Source organism: Myotis daubentonii, chromosome 12 (genome assembly GCF_963259705.1).
Source record: "Myotis daubentonii chromosome 12, mMyoDau2.1, whole genome shotgun sequence".
Lineage (NCBI taxonomy): Eukaryota > Metazoa > Chordata > Mammalia > Chiroptera > Vespertilionidae > Myotis > Myotis daubentonii.
The window spans coordinates 18,995,228-19,014,341 of NC_081851.1; the positions used below are offsets into that span (position 1 = coordinate 18,995,228).

General features: G+C 44.7%; 1 protein-coding gene across 1 annotated transcript in view; it reads right to left on the reverse strand.

Moving 5' to 3' along the window:
• Positions 1-19,114, reverse strand: part of VWA3B (von Willebrand factor A domain containing 3B) — a 138,246-nt gene that overhangs the window by 33,379 nt on the left and 85,753 nt on the right. Inside the window, exons 17-21 of the mRNA XM_059659033.1 lie at positions 15,077-15,193; positions 13,354-13,441; positions 13,119-13,275; positions 4,318-4,436; positions 614-664 (exon numbers count right to left, since the gene is read on the reverse strand). Of these exons, the coding sequence (XP_059515016.1) occupies positions 614-664; positions 4,318-4,436; positions 13,119-13,275; positions 13,354-13,441; positions 15,077-15,193 (532 nt within the window). The remainder of the gene's footprint in view (positions 1-613; positions 665-4,317; positions 4,437-13,118; positions 13,276-13,353; positions 13,442-15,076; positions 15,194-19,114) is intronic.

A 19,114-nucleotide genomic window follows, 5' to 3' on the forward strand; every position in this document is an offset into this window, starting at 1 on the left:
GGTGGGAATGTAAAATGGTGCAGTTGCTGTGGCAAACAATTTGGTGGCTCCTTAAAAGTTAAACATAGAATTGCCTGTGACCCAGCAAACCACTCTTCGTTATGCACGCAAGAGAAATGAAAACCCATGTCCACACCGAGGCTTCTGCGTGAACGTACATCGGAGCATTGTTCATAGCGGAAACAGCATAAACACCCATCAGCGGATAAGCAAACTGGTACATATACACAATGGATCATTACTCTGCAATAAGCAGGAATAAAGTACTGTCTATGCTACAACTTGGATGAACCTTGAAAATGTTAAGTTTTTACAGTAACAAAGTAAAGGAAGCCAGACACAGAAAGTCACACAATGTATGATTTCTTTCATATGATATATCCAGAATAGGCAACTTTAGAGGGAGAGGGAGAGAGGGGGAGGGGAAGTATTACTTAATGGGTACAAGGAATTTTTCTGAGGTGATAGAACAGTTTTGAAACTAGAAGGAGGCAGTGGTTTGTACAACATTTTGAATAATTTAAATACTATTGAATTGTTCACTTTAAAAAAGTTAGTTGTAGGTTATGTAAATGACACAAAAAAATTTTTTTTAAGGGAGGAACTGGCTTACTTTTCTTTTTCCTCTTGAGATAATGCTCGCCAGACAATTTTATTCAAGCGCCTGTTAAAAAAAAAAAAATGAAAACAGTTAGCACCAACACCTCGTTTCATAGCAAAAGTCTGAGCCCAGGTTCTGAAGGGCAGTGCGGGGAGAGCACAGGCCAGCTTCCGTCCCCGCTGGCCCACGCTCCTCCCCCAGGCCACTCAGAAGCCCTGCAGCAAAGGCGGGGCAGCTCCCAGCTCTGTCAGAGGCAGCAGCAAGCTGGGCCTCTGATCTCTGCAGGAAGGCACACGGCTTTTCTTCCAAAGTGAACATATAAGTATGGCGTTAATTTGCTTCTTTAGATTTTCTTCTGCCTGGATTCTCCGAGCAAAGGAGGCTGCCAGGGTCACCCAGCACAGGAGTGTGCCACACTGTAGAGACCTCACTTTCCAAAGGAAGCCTCTGGGAGGCGGACTGATGAGGGCCTTGCTGAGACTAAACCTCCTCCCTGAACAGTCTACAGAGATGCTTGTCAACCCAAGAAGAAAGGGGGAGGTTGGAGCCTGATGGTTTCTGCAGGTGGACAGAGATCCTTCTCATCACCAACCAGGGATGCTTCTTGCGGGGCTCCTGCCAGGCCTGTGCTGACCCTATGTCGCTACCCACCAGGCTCCTGCAGTGCAGGGCAGAGCACTGGCCCAGGGTGTGCGCGGCCATCTGTGAAAGAACTGCTTCAGTCAATGAGGGGGGAGAACACGGTCACTCTCCATGAGGCTTCTTCTAACCCCTGGCCCAGCATCAGTCACCAGGGCTCTGAGAACAAACGTGGGGGTTCTATCCTGCCCTGCTCTCCTGGCACAGAAAGGGGGCTGGCGTGGGGTGCACAGGCCAGAGCCAGGCAGCTTCTCATCCTGGACCTGGGGAGAGGCTGTTCTGTGGAACGGGGACACTGACAGTGCCTCCCTGTGTTACTGCGAGCACTCAGCAGGGGCGTGTGTGTCTGACACGTGTAGGTGCTCAGGAAGCGACAGAGTCAGGGAGTAGGAAGTAAGCCAGCTCGGTGCTCCTGTCTCACTTGAAGTTGTTGGTTCTTTGGGGTCTATTTGAAAATTGGGTTTCTTTAACCATGTGGTTTATGCAATCAGGGGTTCTGAGACTTCAAAATGATTCATAGGTCAACCAAAGGACTTGTATGCATGCATGTTAGCATGACCAATGGACACAGACACTGGGGCGGTGGGGGCTTGCCTGGGGTGGGAATGGCTGGCGGCGGGGGGGGGGGTGGTCAATCGGAGAAAAAGAAGACATATGTAAAACTTTAGACAATAAAAAAACGATTCATAGGATGCATTTTGGGTGTGTGTGTGTGTGTGTGTGTGTGTGCATGCACACTTTTCTAGAAAAAAAAACTTATTTAAAAATCCTCCTAAATCTAAACCTTGACAGCGGAGGCAATGTACTAGGGAGGCTGGGCGTGTGGACCAGGGCTCAGAGCTACACGGGTTCGGGTTCAAATCTCAGGTCTCCACTGGCTGCTGTGTGAGCCCGTGTGATGTGACTCTTTGAAACTCTATTTTCTTATCGATGAAACAAGGATCGCAGCACCCACTTGGCACTGAGAGAACTGGGCTGTATGTCCAGGGGTGGGCAAAAGTAGGTTTCAGTTGTTGGAAATGGAAAAGGACAAGCAGGCTGTGCTATTAGCTTCACTCACTCAGAAGGTTGTCACAGTGGTCCCGTGCACTCACTTTTGCCCACGCCTGCCTGCGACCAGGAATTGCCGCGGGCTCATGGCCTCCAGGCTCTGGAGAGGGGCGAGCCACGCGTGGCAGGCTGAGAAACCATTGGGTTAGTGACTGTGAGTCCAGTTACTTAGCACGTCTAATTTTAATTCCATCCTTTAGAAAAAACTGTTTCCAAGAGCACATTTTCATCACCTCGGTTATTCCCCTATTGTCCATCTTCACTAAATAGTGTAAAGCACACGGCCGAAAAGTGGGTGCGTGTGAGCTGAGGACAACTGAGAGTGTGGATCCCCGCTCCACGGACAGGAGGGGACGGAGGCCCTGGGAAGTCCCTTCGCATGTGGGATGCGGGTGGTCCCTATGGGATGCGGGTGGTCCCTATGGGACGCGGGTGGTCCCTATGGGACGCGGGTGTTCCCTATGGGACGCGGGTGATCCCTATGGGATGCGGGTGGTCCCTATGGGACGCGGGTGGTCCCTATGGGATGCTGGTGATCCCTACGGGATGCGGGTGGTCCCTACGGGATGCGGGTGGTCCCTATGGGATGTGGGTGGTCCCTATGGGATGCTGGTGATCCCTATGGGATGCTGGTGGTCCCTATGGGATGCGGGTGGTCCCTATGGGATGCTGGTGGTCCCTATGGGATGCCCGAGGGCACTGGACACAGGGCGTCTCTGCGCTGGACTCAGGGATGCTACTGCCCAGTTTTCCTCTTCTGTTGGATGGGAAGAGTGAAATCCGCCTGGGGAGTGACTTTCACTTACTTTCCGTATCTCTGCTCCACAAACCACTTATAACAAGAGCGGCTCATTTGCAAAGCAACCTGTCCTAACGACATTTCAGAAGTCTAGGCAGCAGCCGATCAGTAAGTAGAGGTTACTAACATGGTCCCCGGGCCAGCTTATAACTGGCGGTTCTCCCATGGATCTGAGGGCTGCAATCTTGACCTTAGACTCAAACAAAACAAAAAAAAAGCAGCAGAGTAATCACCCCAGAATCCAGGTGGTCCTGGCAATCTCCATGCAGAGCCAGTACTCAGACACACAAAGCCAACATTGCTGCTTCCGCTCTTAAAATACTGCAACAGAAGTGCTCCCACACACAGGCACTGTGTGACCAGAACAGCTAGTTTATGCCACCATATTGGCTGAAGGGCTGTGAGCCTCCCATGTGCCTGCTTGCCCCCAACCGTACAGGTGACGTCTGGCTTACTTGCGGTGGGAAACACCTTAGAAATGTTATATTGTGGATGGGGTGGCCAACAAAATTCTTAAATACTGTTGAATGCAAACGATCAGGAAGTTTATCCTGTGTAACAGTAATGCCATATTCTGTATCATAGTAAAGGATAAAAAAGCTGTGGGACATTTACACTACGGAATACTGTGCAGCGGCAGAAAAGAGGGATCTCTCACCCTTGGGGACAGCATGGATGGACCGGGAGACTATTATGTTAAGTGAAATATCCAAACGGAGAAAGACAAGTACCACATGATCTCACTTATTTGTGGAATCTAATGAACACAATGAATTGACCAACAAAATAAGACCCGAAGCATGGAGGTATGGAACAGCCTGACCTACCTCGATGTGGGGTGGGGGGACGAGAAGAGATAAACCAAAGCACTTATATACTTTTACGCACAGACCATGGACACGGGCATAGGGTAGTGAAGGCCTGGGGACTGGGTAGGGGCTGGCAGGAGAGGGGGAAGGGGGAAAAATGGGAGAGATCTGTAATACTATCACCAATAAAAAATACATTTAAAAGTTGGGAAAAGTTAATATTATTAAACAATAATGTTAAATAAACAATTCATTTAATATAAACATCAAATTAATAACACTAAATAAGTAATACAAATGTAGTCAACATTAAAATTTTTTAACAGCTGCTCCAGATGAGAAATCTAAGCTAAAACAGGAGAAAACAAGCCAAAACGAACAAATCCCAGAGCCCCGCGCGGGAGCTGAGGAACACTCACTTTTCGTAGGACTTAATTGCCTGCTCCACCTTTTGCTTGTAGACGTTGAGCTTGACTCCTTGGGGGTTAATTAATGTCATCTTGTTTGTGTCATTGCACACGTGTGCCAGAGGGAACACCTACACAGCAATGCACAGGAAAGCGTCATTGGAGAGGCTGACATGTTCTTTCAACGGTGGCGCCACCTGCTACACAGCACGTTTTCCTGACTCTAAGGTCAATATAGTTGTAGCAAATTATAACATATAGAAGGTCGTTAAGAAAAAAAAATCAGAGATATCGTTGCTAACCTCTTTTCTTCCAAAAACTGTATCTTTATAAAATAACCACCACATAAAAAGAAAACAAAACTCAGAACCAGTGTTGGCTCCATGAACTCTGCCCATCAATGCACCATAAGAAACAGGATCTCATTGTTGCTACTTGTAAATTACTATTCGGGTTATACAGCTTTTTCATATATTTAATTTAATTTTCTTTTGAGAATATCTGATGATAGTTAACATCTTCTGACCACTTTCCTTATCAGTTTATAAGAGGTTCTTTTTTTTTTATTGATTTCAGAGAGGAAGGGAGAGGGAGAGAGAGAAACATCAATGATGAGAGAGAATCATTGATCGGCTGCCTCCTGCACGCCCTACACTGGGGATCGAGCCCTCAACCCGGGCATGTGCCCTGACCGGAATCGAACCTGAGACCCTTCAGTCCACAGGCTGATGCTCTATCCACTGAGCCAAACCAGCCAGGGCTATACGAGGTTCTCATACATGTCAGATGGAACTGCGTTCTGCGAGAGCCCAGAGCCCCAGGCTCCGCTCTGGGCTGTCTGCCTGCACCTGCTGCTGCCTTCCGGGCTGGATGCCTCACTTGCACCTCAGTTCCTGTGCATTACACACTCAGCATTTCCTGGAGTGTAAGCTCCCCCAGAGCAGGGACTGGGTTTTAGTCACGACTGTATTCCTATCACCTCACACAGTGCCTGGCACATAGTGTGCCCGCAACAAATATTTATTGATCGATAAACATATGTTCACAAAAAGGCATATTCCATATCTTAATATTTAAACAAAAAAGAAAAAGAAACTAACTAACAGGAGAATATTGAGCAATATGGTTTCAAAACTGTATCTGCTTCCAACCACAAGGAGCATATAGGCGTCTTGGAAATGTGGGGAATTGTTTGTAAAGAGCAATTTTTACTTTCAATCAATCAAGACAATATAGATCATGTTTTTATGCGCCCCCCTTGCCTCCAAAATTACACAAAAATCATATTGTTGTTGTTATCATTTAAAATAAAATACACAGAAAGGAGAAGGCAGGGTGGACATTTTTCTAGAGATGACATTGGACAGAGCTGTGAGCAGATGAGCTTGCTGGCTCCGCCTAGAGAGGAGGGGCAGTGGGCTCCCGCACAGCCAGCGGGTGGATGGTGGGTGCTCCGTGAAGGACAGGGCCCCAGCGGGCTCAGTGCCTGAAGCCAGCACTGGTCTCCAGGTCCCTCCCTCCCCCCCCCCCACCGGAAAGAAGGCCAGGCTAGGAGAGAGGGCACTGAATCTCTAACCCACCCTCTGGTTCTATATTCCAGTGTCACCATGGAGCTAGAGGGCTGAACGCCACTGAGGCGGCTCAAGGGATGGACTGAGGCAAGTGCAAAACAGGAGGAGAAAGAGTAAAAAACAGATTAAAAATGCTTGTTAAAATGAGCCAGCATACTAATTCCAAAATACACACACACACACACACACCCCACAACTGATAGCTGAGCAAGTCATCAGAATGTCAATTCACTAACTTATGAGCCATCTAACAATGACTTTATATTAATTATGGTTTAAATGAATTATGATTAGATTGTTCAGAAATGTAAAAGTCATATAAAAGGACAAAAACATGCAGAGTACCATAAGAACAAATGAATGGGAAAAACAACATTTTAAATAATAAAAGAAATCTCTCTTGGAAAAAACAGTATTGAAATTGAAAACGAAATATATTAATCTTGTTAAAACATCAAGACCAAAACCAACAAGAAAATAGGCAAAAATTCAGAAAACTGATGAGAAAATCATAAAGTTAAGAGGCCGCATAGTCAAGCCTCGCTACTTGTCAGACACATGAATTCAGCGTGTGGCTTCTAACAGTCTCTAGCAAAGGCAGGAGCCAGAACAGTGGGGTCGACTGGCCTTTGGGAACTAAATAAAACTTAGAGAAAAAAATCTTTCAAAATAGAGCTACATATCACATAAATCTCCCAGGGGGTGCGGGTTGGAGCGGGGAGACAATCCCAACAAAAGACCCTACATTTCTATCACCCCTGGGGATAAAAAACCATTATAAGTCTCTGAATAGCCCTCCAAGTCTGCCAACTTATATGGCTTAGTCACAAATCACCACAAAATGCGTAGCAACACCATCCCGTTCACCATGATACCGTGGCCCCCCCTTTCAGGCACTGAAGAAAGCCGGCTGGCAGGTTCTACTTCCCTCTTTCGTGGACTTGGGCCGCACGCCGGGCATGGCCATAGTGCGCTTCAGTGTGGAAACAGCTCAGGGTTGTGCGGATCTGGCTTGTGCACATGCAGACTGAAGGAAAGACAAAGTCATACTCCACACCTTCAATCTGTGGTCTTAGTTTTCACAACATGGTGGTCACATGAAGGTCCCATGGGATACTCTCTTTATGATGTCAAATTTACTGTGACTATGAGGTCACAGGGGCTGGGAGGTGAGCTGGTGGCCGCCGGCTGCTGCCAGGAAACCACGGGGAGGGGAGGCGGTCAGTGAAGAGCCTGACAGCTCTGCTTGGGAAAGAATAAACCCTGCCCACACCTCCTTTGAAATGGTGCACTTCTCACCTCTTATAATGCAAATAAACATAACCAACTGATGAGAGACCCTTCTAGACAATATTTGATAACAAAAGGGAGCCTGGAGATATAGCCTACTCAATTCTCTGAGGTTAATCTATAAACCTCACCACATGGATATTAATAATCACACCTTGTCTGAGGAGATTTTAACTAGAGGGAGGAAGTGAAGGAGGGAGACAGACATTGACCATAAAGGCAGAAGAAATTTCTAGACTCATGGATAGCCGATCTGGGCTGATTCTGTTAGAACTTTTCCCACTGTTGGACCAGAGATACTCTAAAGGAGCCACGGTACTTGAGAATAGCTTTATCAATAATGATAATAGTTTATTCTTTACCCTCTGCCAAGCGCTAGGCACTCTGCATATTTCCTCACTCAAGCCCTGTATCAATATATTCATACATGCAACTCCTGTTATAGGGCCTGCCTCTCCACTAAACTCTGTCGTTCTTTATTCCTTGTAAACATGCTAGTTTCCAGTACTAACCATTTGTTGAACACATAAAAGACTAAAATTATGTATCAATTAAAAGAATGGCCAAGGCTCAAAAATTTTAAACTTCATCTATATTGTAAAACATAATTAAGTTTGGGTCCCACCAAATTTGAAGCCTTGGTAACGAGGTAAGAGATGAGTGTAACTTTGCTATTTTTAAAGAGGTGTTTGCTAAGTATAGGTGAGCAAGGTTTTAAGAAAGGTATTTAGCTTACATAAGAAAACTATTCTTGAACAATAAAAGAATAGAAAAATAAAATAAAATACCATTTCATATAGCAATTGGCAAAGTTCTTAAATGTTAGTGTTCTACATGATAGCAGAGATATAGGAAAAGAGGCATTCTTAAAATTCCAAGTAAACTGCCCAATAATTCGGGTAATAGTTAAATAAATTGTAGTAACTCGTATTATTGAATATTAGTGCAACCACTAAAATCACCCAAAAATGGTCATTACAAGGAAATACATTCATAACATATGCTAAATAAAGAAAGCAGAATACAGCCCTGGCTGGTGTTGCTCAGTGGTTATACCATTGGCCCGCACATTGAAGGGTTGTGGGTACAAATGCCAGTCAAGGGCATGTACCTGGGTTGCAGGTTCCATTCCCTGGCCCTGGTTGGGGTGAGTAGGGGAGGCAATCAATTGATGTGCCTCTCTCTCTCTCTCTCTCTCTCTCTCTCTCTTTCTCTCTCTTTTTCTACCTCTCCCTCCCTCCCTCCCTCCCTCCTTTCACTATGCCTAAAAATCAGTGGAAAAATATCCTTGGGTGAGGATTAACAACAACAACAAAAAGCAGAATGCAGAACTGTGCACACAGATATTAGTTGCTAAAGTAGTGCAGACAGAATTTTACCTGACAACATCCTGTGTTTATAAGCAATCCCACAATCCCTCTTTTGAAAGGAGAAAATAGCATGAAACTGATATTTAAATATTTATTGTTCAACCCTGACTGAATTCACCAACTACTTTTTCCCCCCAATAAAATCAGCTCTTCCACTAAGCATCCACACCTTGCTGCCAGCTTGGCCAAGAAAGGCCTGGCTGGATACGTGCAATGAAAATGCGAGAGCCGTGCGTATCCTGGGCGGTCACGGCGTACAGATAAAACTTCGGTTGCACAAACGGTCGAGTGCTGAAGCCCCGGTGTGTGCTTTTGAACTGCAATACCTCCAGCCTCCAAAGAGCAGAATGAAGGCAGGGCCACAAAATTAACTGGCAGAGCCAATAAGACCATTCAAAAACCCCTGGAAATATGCTATTTACTTCAGTGTACATTACAGTATAGATGACATCTTACTTTTTCTTATCTTTACCAAAAGGTATGTTTAATTATTTTTAGAGAGAGGAAGATGAGGGGGGAGAGATAGAGAAGAGAGAGAGAGAGAGAGAGAGAGAGAGAGAGAGAGAGAGAGAGAGAGAGAGAAGCATGGATGTGAGAAAGAAACATGGATCGATTGGTTGTCTCCCATACACTTCATCCTGACCAGGGATCGAACCTGAAACCTTTTGCTATACGGCATGGCGCTCCAACCAACTAGCCACTTGACCAGGCACTTCTTACATTTTTTAATCTAAGCTTTTAGAATATAAAAGATTGGGGTTTTCTATTTTAATTTTAATGTAAAAATAAATAAATAAAATGGTATAGGAGATACACATTTGTTGGCCTGGAACAACGTTCACAATAGACTAGTGAGTAAAAATGAGGGTACAAAACAGCATATTTAGTTTGACTTCATTTTGGTAAAACAAAAACAAAAAACAAAGGATTTACACACAGTGAAAAGGTATAGCCAGCTAACCACCAATGATTCACCTGCAGGGAATTTTAATTATTGGTTCTTTTTCATTTCTATTTTCTAATTTTTTACACAATGAATATATATAGCTTTTGCAATAACTGTGCTTTTGAATTTTTAATTAAAGAAGCTTTTCTATCAATAGAAAGTTCTGTTGAATGCTACTATATGTGAATAACAAAATGCCAGGTCTGTCCAGCATCCCCAACCTCTTTGCCCCTAACATTCTTCGTCAGCTACATGTTGTGAGGACTGGCCTCCTTGCTAGGCTGCTCTCTAAGTTTTAAACGAACTACTTTGATGATATCAAGTGTTTCACTCAGAACCTAGTGTGAGGACTCCCCTCATACTAGATCAGAGACCTGCCATGGCCGCCAGGAGTACATGAGCTGGGGTGCCAGCCAGGGCTATCGGACCACAAAGCTCTCTGCTGGACCCAGACTAGGGCAAAGCAAGAAGGCTTGATGGGCTGCTGTTAAAGACATCATGATGATGACGATGAAGATTTAGACTTTCCAATAATGCAGACTCATGTTTCCAAATTATTTTGGTTTTATTATTTTCAAAGGAATTGGCAATAAAGAGCTTCAAATTCTAGATTCAACAAATAACTAAAACAGTTTTATTCTGTATATGGCTTGACAATGAATGATTCTTTTTGAAAGAGGTAAGATAAAATTATCTGGTCCATTGGAAACTTAAACTGCCAGTTAGCATTTTGAAATGGAGAGTTGCTAGGGCAACCTGTCTGCTCAATATTTTATCTCCAAGGTGACAGATTTGATGCTGGTCCAGGAAACACTGAAAACCAAAACAGCATTGTGTTCCAGAAGAAGAAGGAGCCCACACATAAGTCATGAATAAAACCAAGAGTGGGGGACAAAGCCCAGCATTGCTTTACAATTCCACCCAGATGGGTGTGGCTGTGCACAGAGCACAGGGGTAAGAGTCAATTAAAATTCTCAATGCAGTGGGTTAAGATTCATGTTCTCTTTTCAGCTCCATTCTAGTTTTTGTCTACTTTTTCATAAAATGTTATGTCCAAGTCTCAAAAAGCTATACATCCCACTAAGTGGGAATAATTTTAGATTATAGTTTTCCTATTTTCCCATTGACAGGCAGGGTCTCTTAAAGTCAGAGGAAATATTAAGGAATAGGAGATGTCAGTGTGCTTTAAGGGTGAAATTGGAACTCATTACAGTCCATTTCCATCATCATCATGATTCTTGCGCTTACTATCAACAATGAAGGACAGTAAGCACGCTGGGCAGTGTGTCACCTGCCCCAGGTTTGTGATGAGGACGTGCAGTGCCACAAAGGGCACAAGCCAAGTCCCCTGGAAGATGCACTGAGAAGCTTGGTCCTCTCTCCGTGGCTTTGCTTTCTAGCGTCAGAAGACGCGGATGTTCCCCTGAGGACCAGGACCTTCACTACTCTGCCTCCCAACTTTTCCTTCTTAAATTTCACTCTTGGCATTTTTCTCTCTCTCAGCTCCATGTGGTTTGGTCCTGTCCCCCGTGTTACCACCTGGGTGGGTCACAGCCACCTTGACCTTGCCTTCTCACTGCCCCTCACCTTCCCGGCCTCAGACCCCTCCAACTCTTGTCCAGATAGCAGTCAGAGCCCAAACTTGATCTTTTCTCTCCTCTGTAAAGAGCCTTCAGATCCCCTCAGAATGACATTCAACGTCCTTAACTCAGTCAAGCCCTTCCGTCCCAGCTCTAGCACCTTCCTGCAGCCACACTGAGCTTCCTCTGGAGTGAGACCTTTCTCTGACCCTCAGACTTCCCTGTGCTCCCCACGGCCTAGGACCCTGCTCCTCACCTCTGCACCTTCATAACTCCTTTCCCCCAGCCCAGACTCGGGCTGAGCAAATGCCCCAGGTCCGAGCTCTCAGGCCACGTCAGAGCATTTCTCTGACATGAAACTGGATCTTTGACCTACACTTCCCAGAGGTCACAAGAACTAGAACTTATTTTAGTTGCCATTTTCTTAACTGTGTGTCATATATGTTACCAATATTTTTTTGAGATCTGCCTTAATTTTATTTATATAGTTTTATACAAAATAACATTTTTATTTATTCAATCCATAAATATGCCCTTCATGGTTTTTTCTTTTATTTTATTCTCATGTTTTCCTACCCTATCATGTTTGTTTTTAGAGAAACTTACTTTTGATGTATCAAAGCTTATTGCGAGGGTTACAAGGAGACAAGATAAGCATAAGAAAACTCTCTTTCCAGGGGGAGTTCACTAAATATCCTCCACTCAAAATAAAACTCAATAATTTAATAAAATAAATCCACAGCATATGAGAAGTTGTGACCAAAGTTGCTAGAAGAAAGCTTCACGTGCTAAGCTGATATCTGACTAATCAGGTAGCGTTCACTGCAGGCGTAAATAGAATCTGCCAGTCACAAGCTGACAGGGCCAGGACCACTCACCTTAAGCAAAGTCATGAGGAACCCAGCCTAAGTGATCACACACACAACCCCCGGAGCACGAGCCACTGGCCATGCCAACCCGGCTGATGGGGAAGCCCCTGGGCATAATTCCTTACATGTGACTGATAGAAAACCTCCCCAATTCACCCACTTCTTCCAAATACACCAGATCTCAGCTATTGCAAGGACGGTTAGATAAAGCTCTTTTTAAAAGAAGTTTCCTGCCTTTGATTTCTTTTTCAACTTTTTATTATGGAAAATTTCAAATATGTAAAAAAGAAGACAGAACAGTAGAATGAGCCCCCTTCTCCCCCTGCCCATTCAATAGTCTTATAATCCAAATATAACAATTATCTACTCATGGCCAATGTTGCTTTACCTACTCCTCCCCTCCCCGCACTGTTCCCACCATACAGATTATTTTGAAGCTAATCCCAAACCCTTTCCATTCCTCTGTAAATATTTCGGTGTGAGGTAAGGTTTTAAGGATATTTTTTTCATTTAGTGATCGTAAGGCCTGACATGTTCCTATTTAAATCATTAGGTGCTGTTTCATCGAAGCTCTGGAGTTCAAGCCTTAAGTTCACTTGTCTTTTGTGTTCCCCATCCCCGTGCACTCTGGCTGCTCCACTGGGTCTGTTCTTGCTAAGGGCACGGACCTTCTCATCACACAAGTCAGTAGGAACTCTTCACACTTATTTGGCTTCCTCCACAGGAACCCTGCCACACACCCTCTCATTGGAAGCTCTTAGCTCTTTCTCTCCTTCTGGGACATGAATGACTGTCACTCATCACTCTCTTAGGGCTCTTTTGCTCTGGCTAACTCTCCATCCATCTGTCTCTCTGTCTTCCTCCCTCCTTCCCTCTCCTTCCCTCCCTCCCTTCCTCCCTCTTTCTCGTTTTCCTTTGGAGACTTTGACGATGCACTAAGGAAGAGAAGGTGAGCAACAGAAGAACCTCGTCTCTCACAAGCAGAGAAGCCTGAACTGCCAACTAACAAAGGCCAGTTCCTTCTTAGCTTGACAGCGAACATGCTTCTCACCGCCTTTATAAAGAACTCGTTCTCAGTGGGTGAAATGAACTTTGGTTACAACTGTACAAGACATTGACGTCGACGGCTTTTCATTTAAGCACGAAATGAAAACTATGTCGAGCAGAGACACAGACAATCGGTTCACCTCATCAAAGACCTTGGAAGTCACATGCTTGCCCAGGATGGGAATGTAGGTGGGGCTGTGCGGGACGGCTGTCGCCGACAAGGCGTCCATGATGGTGAGTTTCCTGGCAACCAAGCCGTGGGTCTTGAGCCAGTTTTCTGAAGACAAACCTGAAAAACTGAGAACACTTGACTGTGACATTTTAAAACTTACAACAAAAACAGAACACAACTATCCCCGTAAAATTAAAACTCACTCTTGGTCATAAGTGTGGCTTCCTTCTGGAGTCGGTCTTTCTAGTGATATGTCGTCTAGGTACTCGTTTGTCAGCAGGATGTTCAGTTCTGTGGACAGGGAAATGGCGGCTGGACAATGTCCTCAGACACTGGGTTTACAGCAAGATGCAAAAGGGGCGCACACGTCTCTGAGCTCAGCTGTGAATGAGGCTGAGAAACGGACCTCACTTCAGAGCACACTGTCCCTCAGCGTGGTTCTCAGGCAACAGGCACAGTGGTTGACACTGAAGACCAACGCCCAGGTGAGTACCACCTGTCATTGTTTTACCCACCTCCCCCCCGCCCCCACCCCCGCCGGGGCCACGGAGAGGTCCCTCCAGGGAAAACAGACATACGCATGCTCTCACTTTCTAGAGAACACATTTTTTAAATGTTGAACAAGAAAACCGCTCACCACTGGTGGTTTAATGTGGCCCCATTAGGCTCCTCCCAAAGTACACAGGGGAGCCTTGATCGACATTTTAGTCGGTAACAGTTTGTTTTGTGGCTCCTCAGCTCTGTGTAGGGAAACCAAATCCTTCTTAGGTCCTGCTTAGTTGTAGGGTCAATTGTTCACATTGGTACTGGGGGGGGGGGGGGTGGTTGGTTAATGTTCACCCTTACATAAGCTTGGATTTATTCATGAAAAGGAATATTAGCTCATCAGGTCAGCAGCATTTAGACGAAGGGGAATTTGGGAGTGAGCTAGTTAAAAGCCTAACACATCCTATCCTAATCACATGATGAGCCCTTTAAGGATGGTGCCGGGAGCAGACTGAGGAGATGTGCCAGGTGAGCTGAAACTAGGGAAAAGACATCGCCTCCATCAGCCTGAGGAGCACAAGGGTCGATTAAGCTGGGGCCCAGCACCAACAGGTGTGATGTCACCCAGGTGCACCCCACTACCCAGGGGATTCTGGATTGTGTGTGTGTGTGTGTGTGTGTGTGTGTGTGTGTACTGGGATTTATTATTTATCAACTATTTGAAATATAGGGGAAAGTACTACAGTAATTAAACTTTTAGAAATTTACTATTTTAACAATAATGACTTTATCAACAGTAATAAAAGCTGAGTGGAAAAGCTATATATTCCTCATGTTTAGACCCGAGAGGAGTTTATTGGATGGTGCCACCTGTGCCAGAAGGGAAAAAATAAACCACCTGTGGCCCTGGCTGGGTAGCTCAGTTGGCTAGAGCGTCATCCCTATACACCAAGGAAGGTTGTGGGTTCGATCCCCAATCAGGGCACATACAAGAATCACCAATAAATGCATAAGCAAGTGGAACAGCAAATCAATGTTTTGCATAAATAAGTGGAACAACAAATCAATATCTCTCTCTAAAAATCAATCAATAAAATATTAGAGTGATATCAAAAATAAATAAATAAATAAACCGATTGTGAAGTAGTCAATGTTCAGACTCAAACCCTGCGGTGGCCGAAGCATGGCCACTGGCACTGTAGCTGCACAGGCCACGTGTGTACTAAACACCCAGGCACAGTAAGCAAGTCGCCCCCTATGAAAACCGCGTTCACAAAAGCAGGTAGACCTGATTTACAAGAGAGTCCTCTGCACAGAAAGCAATCTGGACCCACTTAAAAGTACGTGCCTCCCCCTAAGTATCTATGCCCAGCTCGCAGGAGCCGGCCCTGGGCAAAGGGAGCCCGCCTGGCTCGCTGACAGAGACCCTCTCTGCCTTGCCTCTGTCACCGGGAGGGTTCCAGCTGCTGGGAGTGGGAAGGTCGTCCGTCTTCCTGCTGCAAGCTGCGCTCTTGAGCGTGCACATCTGGCTTCTGAGCAGGCTGGTTTTGGTCGCTTCTGCAGGTATGACAGGGAAAGGGGTTAAAGGAGTGTGGGATGGAAAGAGATACTTCATTAGATGCAACTATTTCCTTGGATCCTTAAAAACAGAATACAGCCTCTTTCCAACCTCAGAGCACGGCCCTGCCAGCAATGAATGCTGTGGTACCGGCTTGCTCCACTCATCTTAGGTCAAGCTCTGACCCTTCAGAGAGGACTCCGCCTCCAAGGTCATCCAGTTGTTGGCAGATTCATTTCCTGTGGTTGCAGGACTGAGGACCCTGCTTCCTCGCTGGCTGTCAGCCAGAGGCCTCGCTCTGCTCCTTACGGCATCGCATTTCTACTCTGGTGGCCCCTCCATCTCCAAGCCGCCACGCACACTGAGTTCCCCTCGTGCTTCCTCTCTGATTTTCCATTCTGCCACCAGCTGGAAAACGCCTCTGCGTAAGGGCCGTGTAGGTACCAGCCACCTCCTAGACCAGTGATGGCGAACCTTTTGAGCTCGGCGTGTCAGCATTTTGAAAAACCCTAACTTAACTCTGGTGCCGTGTCGCATATAGACATTTTTTGATATTTGCAACCATAGTAAAACAAAGATTTATATTTTTGATATTTATTTTATATATTTAAATGCCATTTAACAAAGAAAAATCAACCAAAAAACTGAGTTCGAGTGTCACCTCTGACATGTGTGTCATAGGTTCGCCATCACTGCCCTAGACCCTGTCTCCAGGTCGACAGGACATAATCATGGGAGTGATGACTCATAGTCGCAGGGGTCAGAGGGGTCATCTTTGGGAGGCTGCTTTAGAAGCTCTGTCTCCCACAGTTGCTGTCCACACCTTTGTACTATTTTCTACCCTCTGTTGGGTCCCTTCAACTAGCACGTGGACACTTATCAATATTGAAACTTAATCTGTGTGTGTTAGGGGATAATGAGCCTATACCAAGATACCTTGAGTTTCCACATGCGATTTCTTAAGCTACACTAATTATACATGTGTCTGTATTTCACAATTTAGAGGCGCAAGTACCAAGGCTTTAGTAGTTTTCTTGAATAAAATGTGTTCTTATTTTTCAACAAGAAGGGACTTACCATCTCCCATAAGAAATTAGATAAAGTGAATAATAGTTAGAAATCTACAAATTATCTGTCTTTTGCACGGAAAGGTAATCCCAGGGCCTCCATGCATGGACTGAAGTGAGCTATATGTTAGTCATTGTTTTTCTAGGCCACAAAGGGTGAGTCCTGGTTGCCTATGTAACCAGGAATTAAGAAGGATGCGTCTTCTTGGGAGCTATGCCTGTGAAAAGGAGCTAAATGATCCACATAAGAGAACTGAGCTCCTGCCCCTGCCCACAATGACAGCCCACCTTGACCAAAGTTACTAGGCAAAAATAACCACACACAGGATGCCAAAACGAAAATAAAATTTTGCTCTAAAAGTCTCCAAGCACTTTCCCTCTCCCACTCTCTCTCTAAAAAGAAAAAGGATCAATGGAAAAATATCCTCAGGATTAACAAAAAATTAAGAAATTAAAAATAGTAGTCTCAAAGCATAAAAACGGCACTATTCACAGACTCTGCAAGTAAAACATATTTATCTGGCAGTGGATTCTAGCATTTAACTCCTCCCCAAGCTCTGTGTAGTCCATCCCCACGTTCTTCACTCTCTATTAAAAACTGAAACAGAATTAGAACTCAGCACAGGGTTGCCTATCATTAGCAATGATCCCACATCTAAGTGAAATGGTGGAAGTGACAAAAAGCCATTAGGATGTTTAGGATGAGTAGCGAGTAGCATCTTTAGCAGATTTATTGGGATGGGCAGGCAGGACTGGCAAAAGGGATGCAGACATGCTAGTGGCCCAGTATGGGAGCCTCTTTGTCCCCATGGGCCTAACACATTCCTCCCTCACACAAAGACACCAGGACAAGTGGACAGATAATTCAAGAGGGACCAAGACATAGCAAGTGGCCCATGTTAGGAAACCTCTCCATCTCTCTGGACATGAGGACACCCCTGAGACAATGGTGGAGAAGCCCCCACAACCCTCCCGCACTGAGAGACATCTGTAGTCCTGGCCTGAGAAAATTCAGGCAGCCCAGCAGGGACCAGAAGAAGCCCCAGTGAGACCAGAAAACCAAGCACCAAAACCACACCACAGAGTCTGTGAAAATTAAAATGTGATTGGAACCCCTTGACCAGGGCATCTACTTACTAAGAGGATTTCAATAGGATCCAGAGTCCCTAACATCATGCCCAATTAAATGTTCAGGATACTATTAAAAAAATCACCCAGAAAATCAAGAACCAAGAAAATCACACCTTGAATGAAAAAAAAAAAAAAAACCAATCAAATGACTACAACACCAAGATGAATCAGAAGATGGAATTATCTGACAAGAAATTCAAAAAAGCTATCTTTTTTTCTCATCTTTTAAAAAAATACATTTTTTATTGATTTCAGAGAGAAAGGGAGAGGGAGAGAGAGATAGAAACATCAATGGTGGGAGAGACTCATTGGTTGGTTGCCTCCTGAACACCTCACATGGGGGACCAAGCTTGCAACCTGGGCATGTGCCCTGACCAGAATATGAACCATGATCCCCTAGGTTCATAGGTCAAAGCTCAACCACTGAGCCAAAGAAACTATCTCACAGATGATTCATTAATCTAGCTATATAAAAGCCTAAGCAACTGGCTGACTGCCCGACTGGCCAGCAGCTATGATGCGCACTAACCACCAGGGGGCAGATGCTTAATGCAGGAGCTGCCAAGCAACAGCAATTTTGCAGAGTGCCTTCTTTTTTTTTTTTTTAATTAAATCTTTATTGTTCAGATTATTACATTTGTTCCTCTTTCCCCTCCCCCCCATAACTCCCCACCTCCCAGTTCCCGCCCCACCCTCCGCCCTCACTCCCCACCCACTGTCCTCATCCATAGGTGCACGATTTTTGTCCAGTCTCTTCCCGCATCTCCCACACCCCTTTTCCCCCTAAGAATAGTCAGTCCATTCCCTTTCTATGTCCCTGATTCTATTATGATCACCAGATTATTTATTCACTTGATTCTTAGACTCACTTGTTGATAGATGCATGTTTGTTGTTCATAATTTGTATCTTTACCTTTTTCTTCTTCTTCCTCTTCTTAAAGGATACCTTTCAGCATTTCATATAATATTGGTTTGGTGGTGATGAACTCCTTTAGCTTTTCCTTATCTGTGAAGCTCTTTATCTGACCTTCAGTTCTGAATGATAGCTTTGCTGGATAAAGTAATCTTGGTTGTAGGTTCTTGGCATTCATCACTTTGAATATTTCTTGCCATTCCCTTCTGGCCTGCAAAGTTTCTGTGGAGAAATCAGCTGACAGTCGTATGGGTATTCCCTTGTAGGTAACTGAGTTTCTTTCTCTTGCTGCTTTTAAGATTCTCTCTTTGTCTTTTGCTCTTGGCATTTTAATTATGATGTGTCTTGGTGTGGTCCTCTTTGGATTCCTTTTGTTTGGGGTTCTCTGCGCTTCCTGGACCTATAAATCTATTTCTTTCACCAGGTGGGGGAAGTTTTCTGTCATTATTTCTTCAAATAGGTTTTCAATATCATGGTCTCTCTCATCTTCTGGCACCCCTATAATTCTGATGTTGGTACACTTGAAGCTGTCCCAGAGGCTCCTTACACTATCTTCGTATTTTCGGATTCTTTTTTCATTTTGCTTTTCTGGTTGGGTGTTTTTTTTTTCTTCACATTTCAAATCTTTGCCTTGATTCTTGCGCTCCTCTGGTCTGCTGTTGGGAGTCTGTATAGTATTCGTTATTTCAGTCCGTGTATGCTTAATTTCTAGTTGGTTCTTTATCATAACATCAAGGGTCTCATTAGATTTCTTGAGGATCACACTACATTTATCAGCGGCTTCTAGACAGTTCTTGAGAGACCTTAAA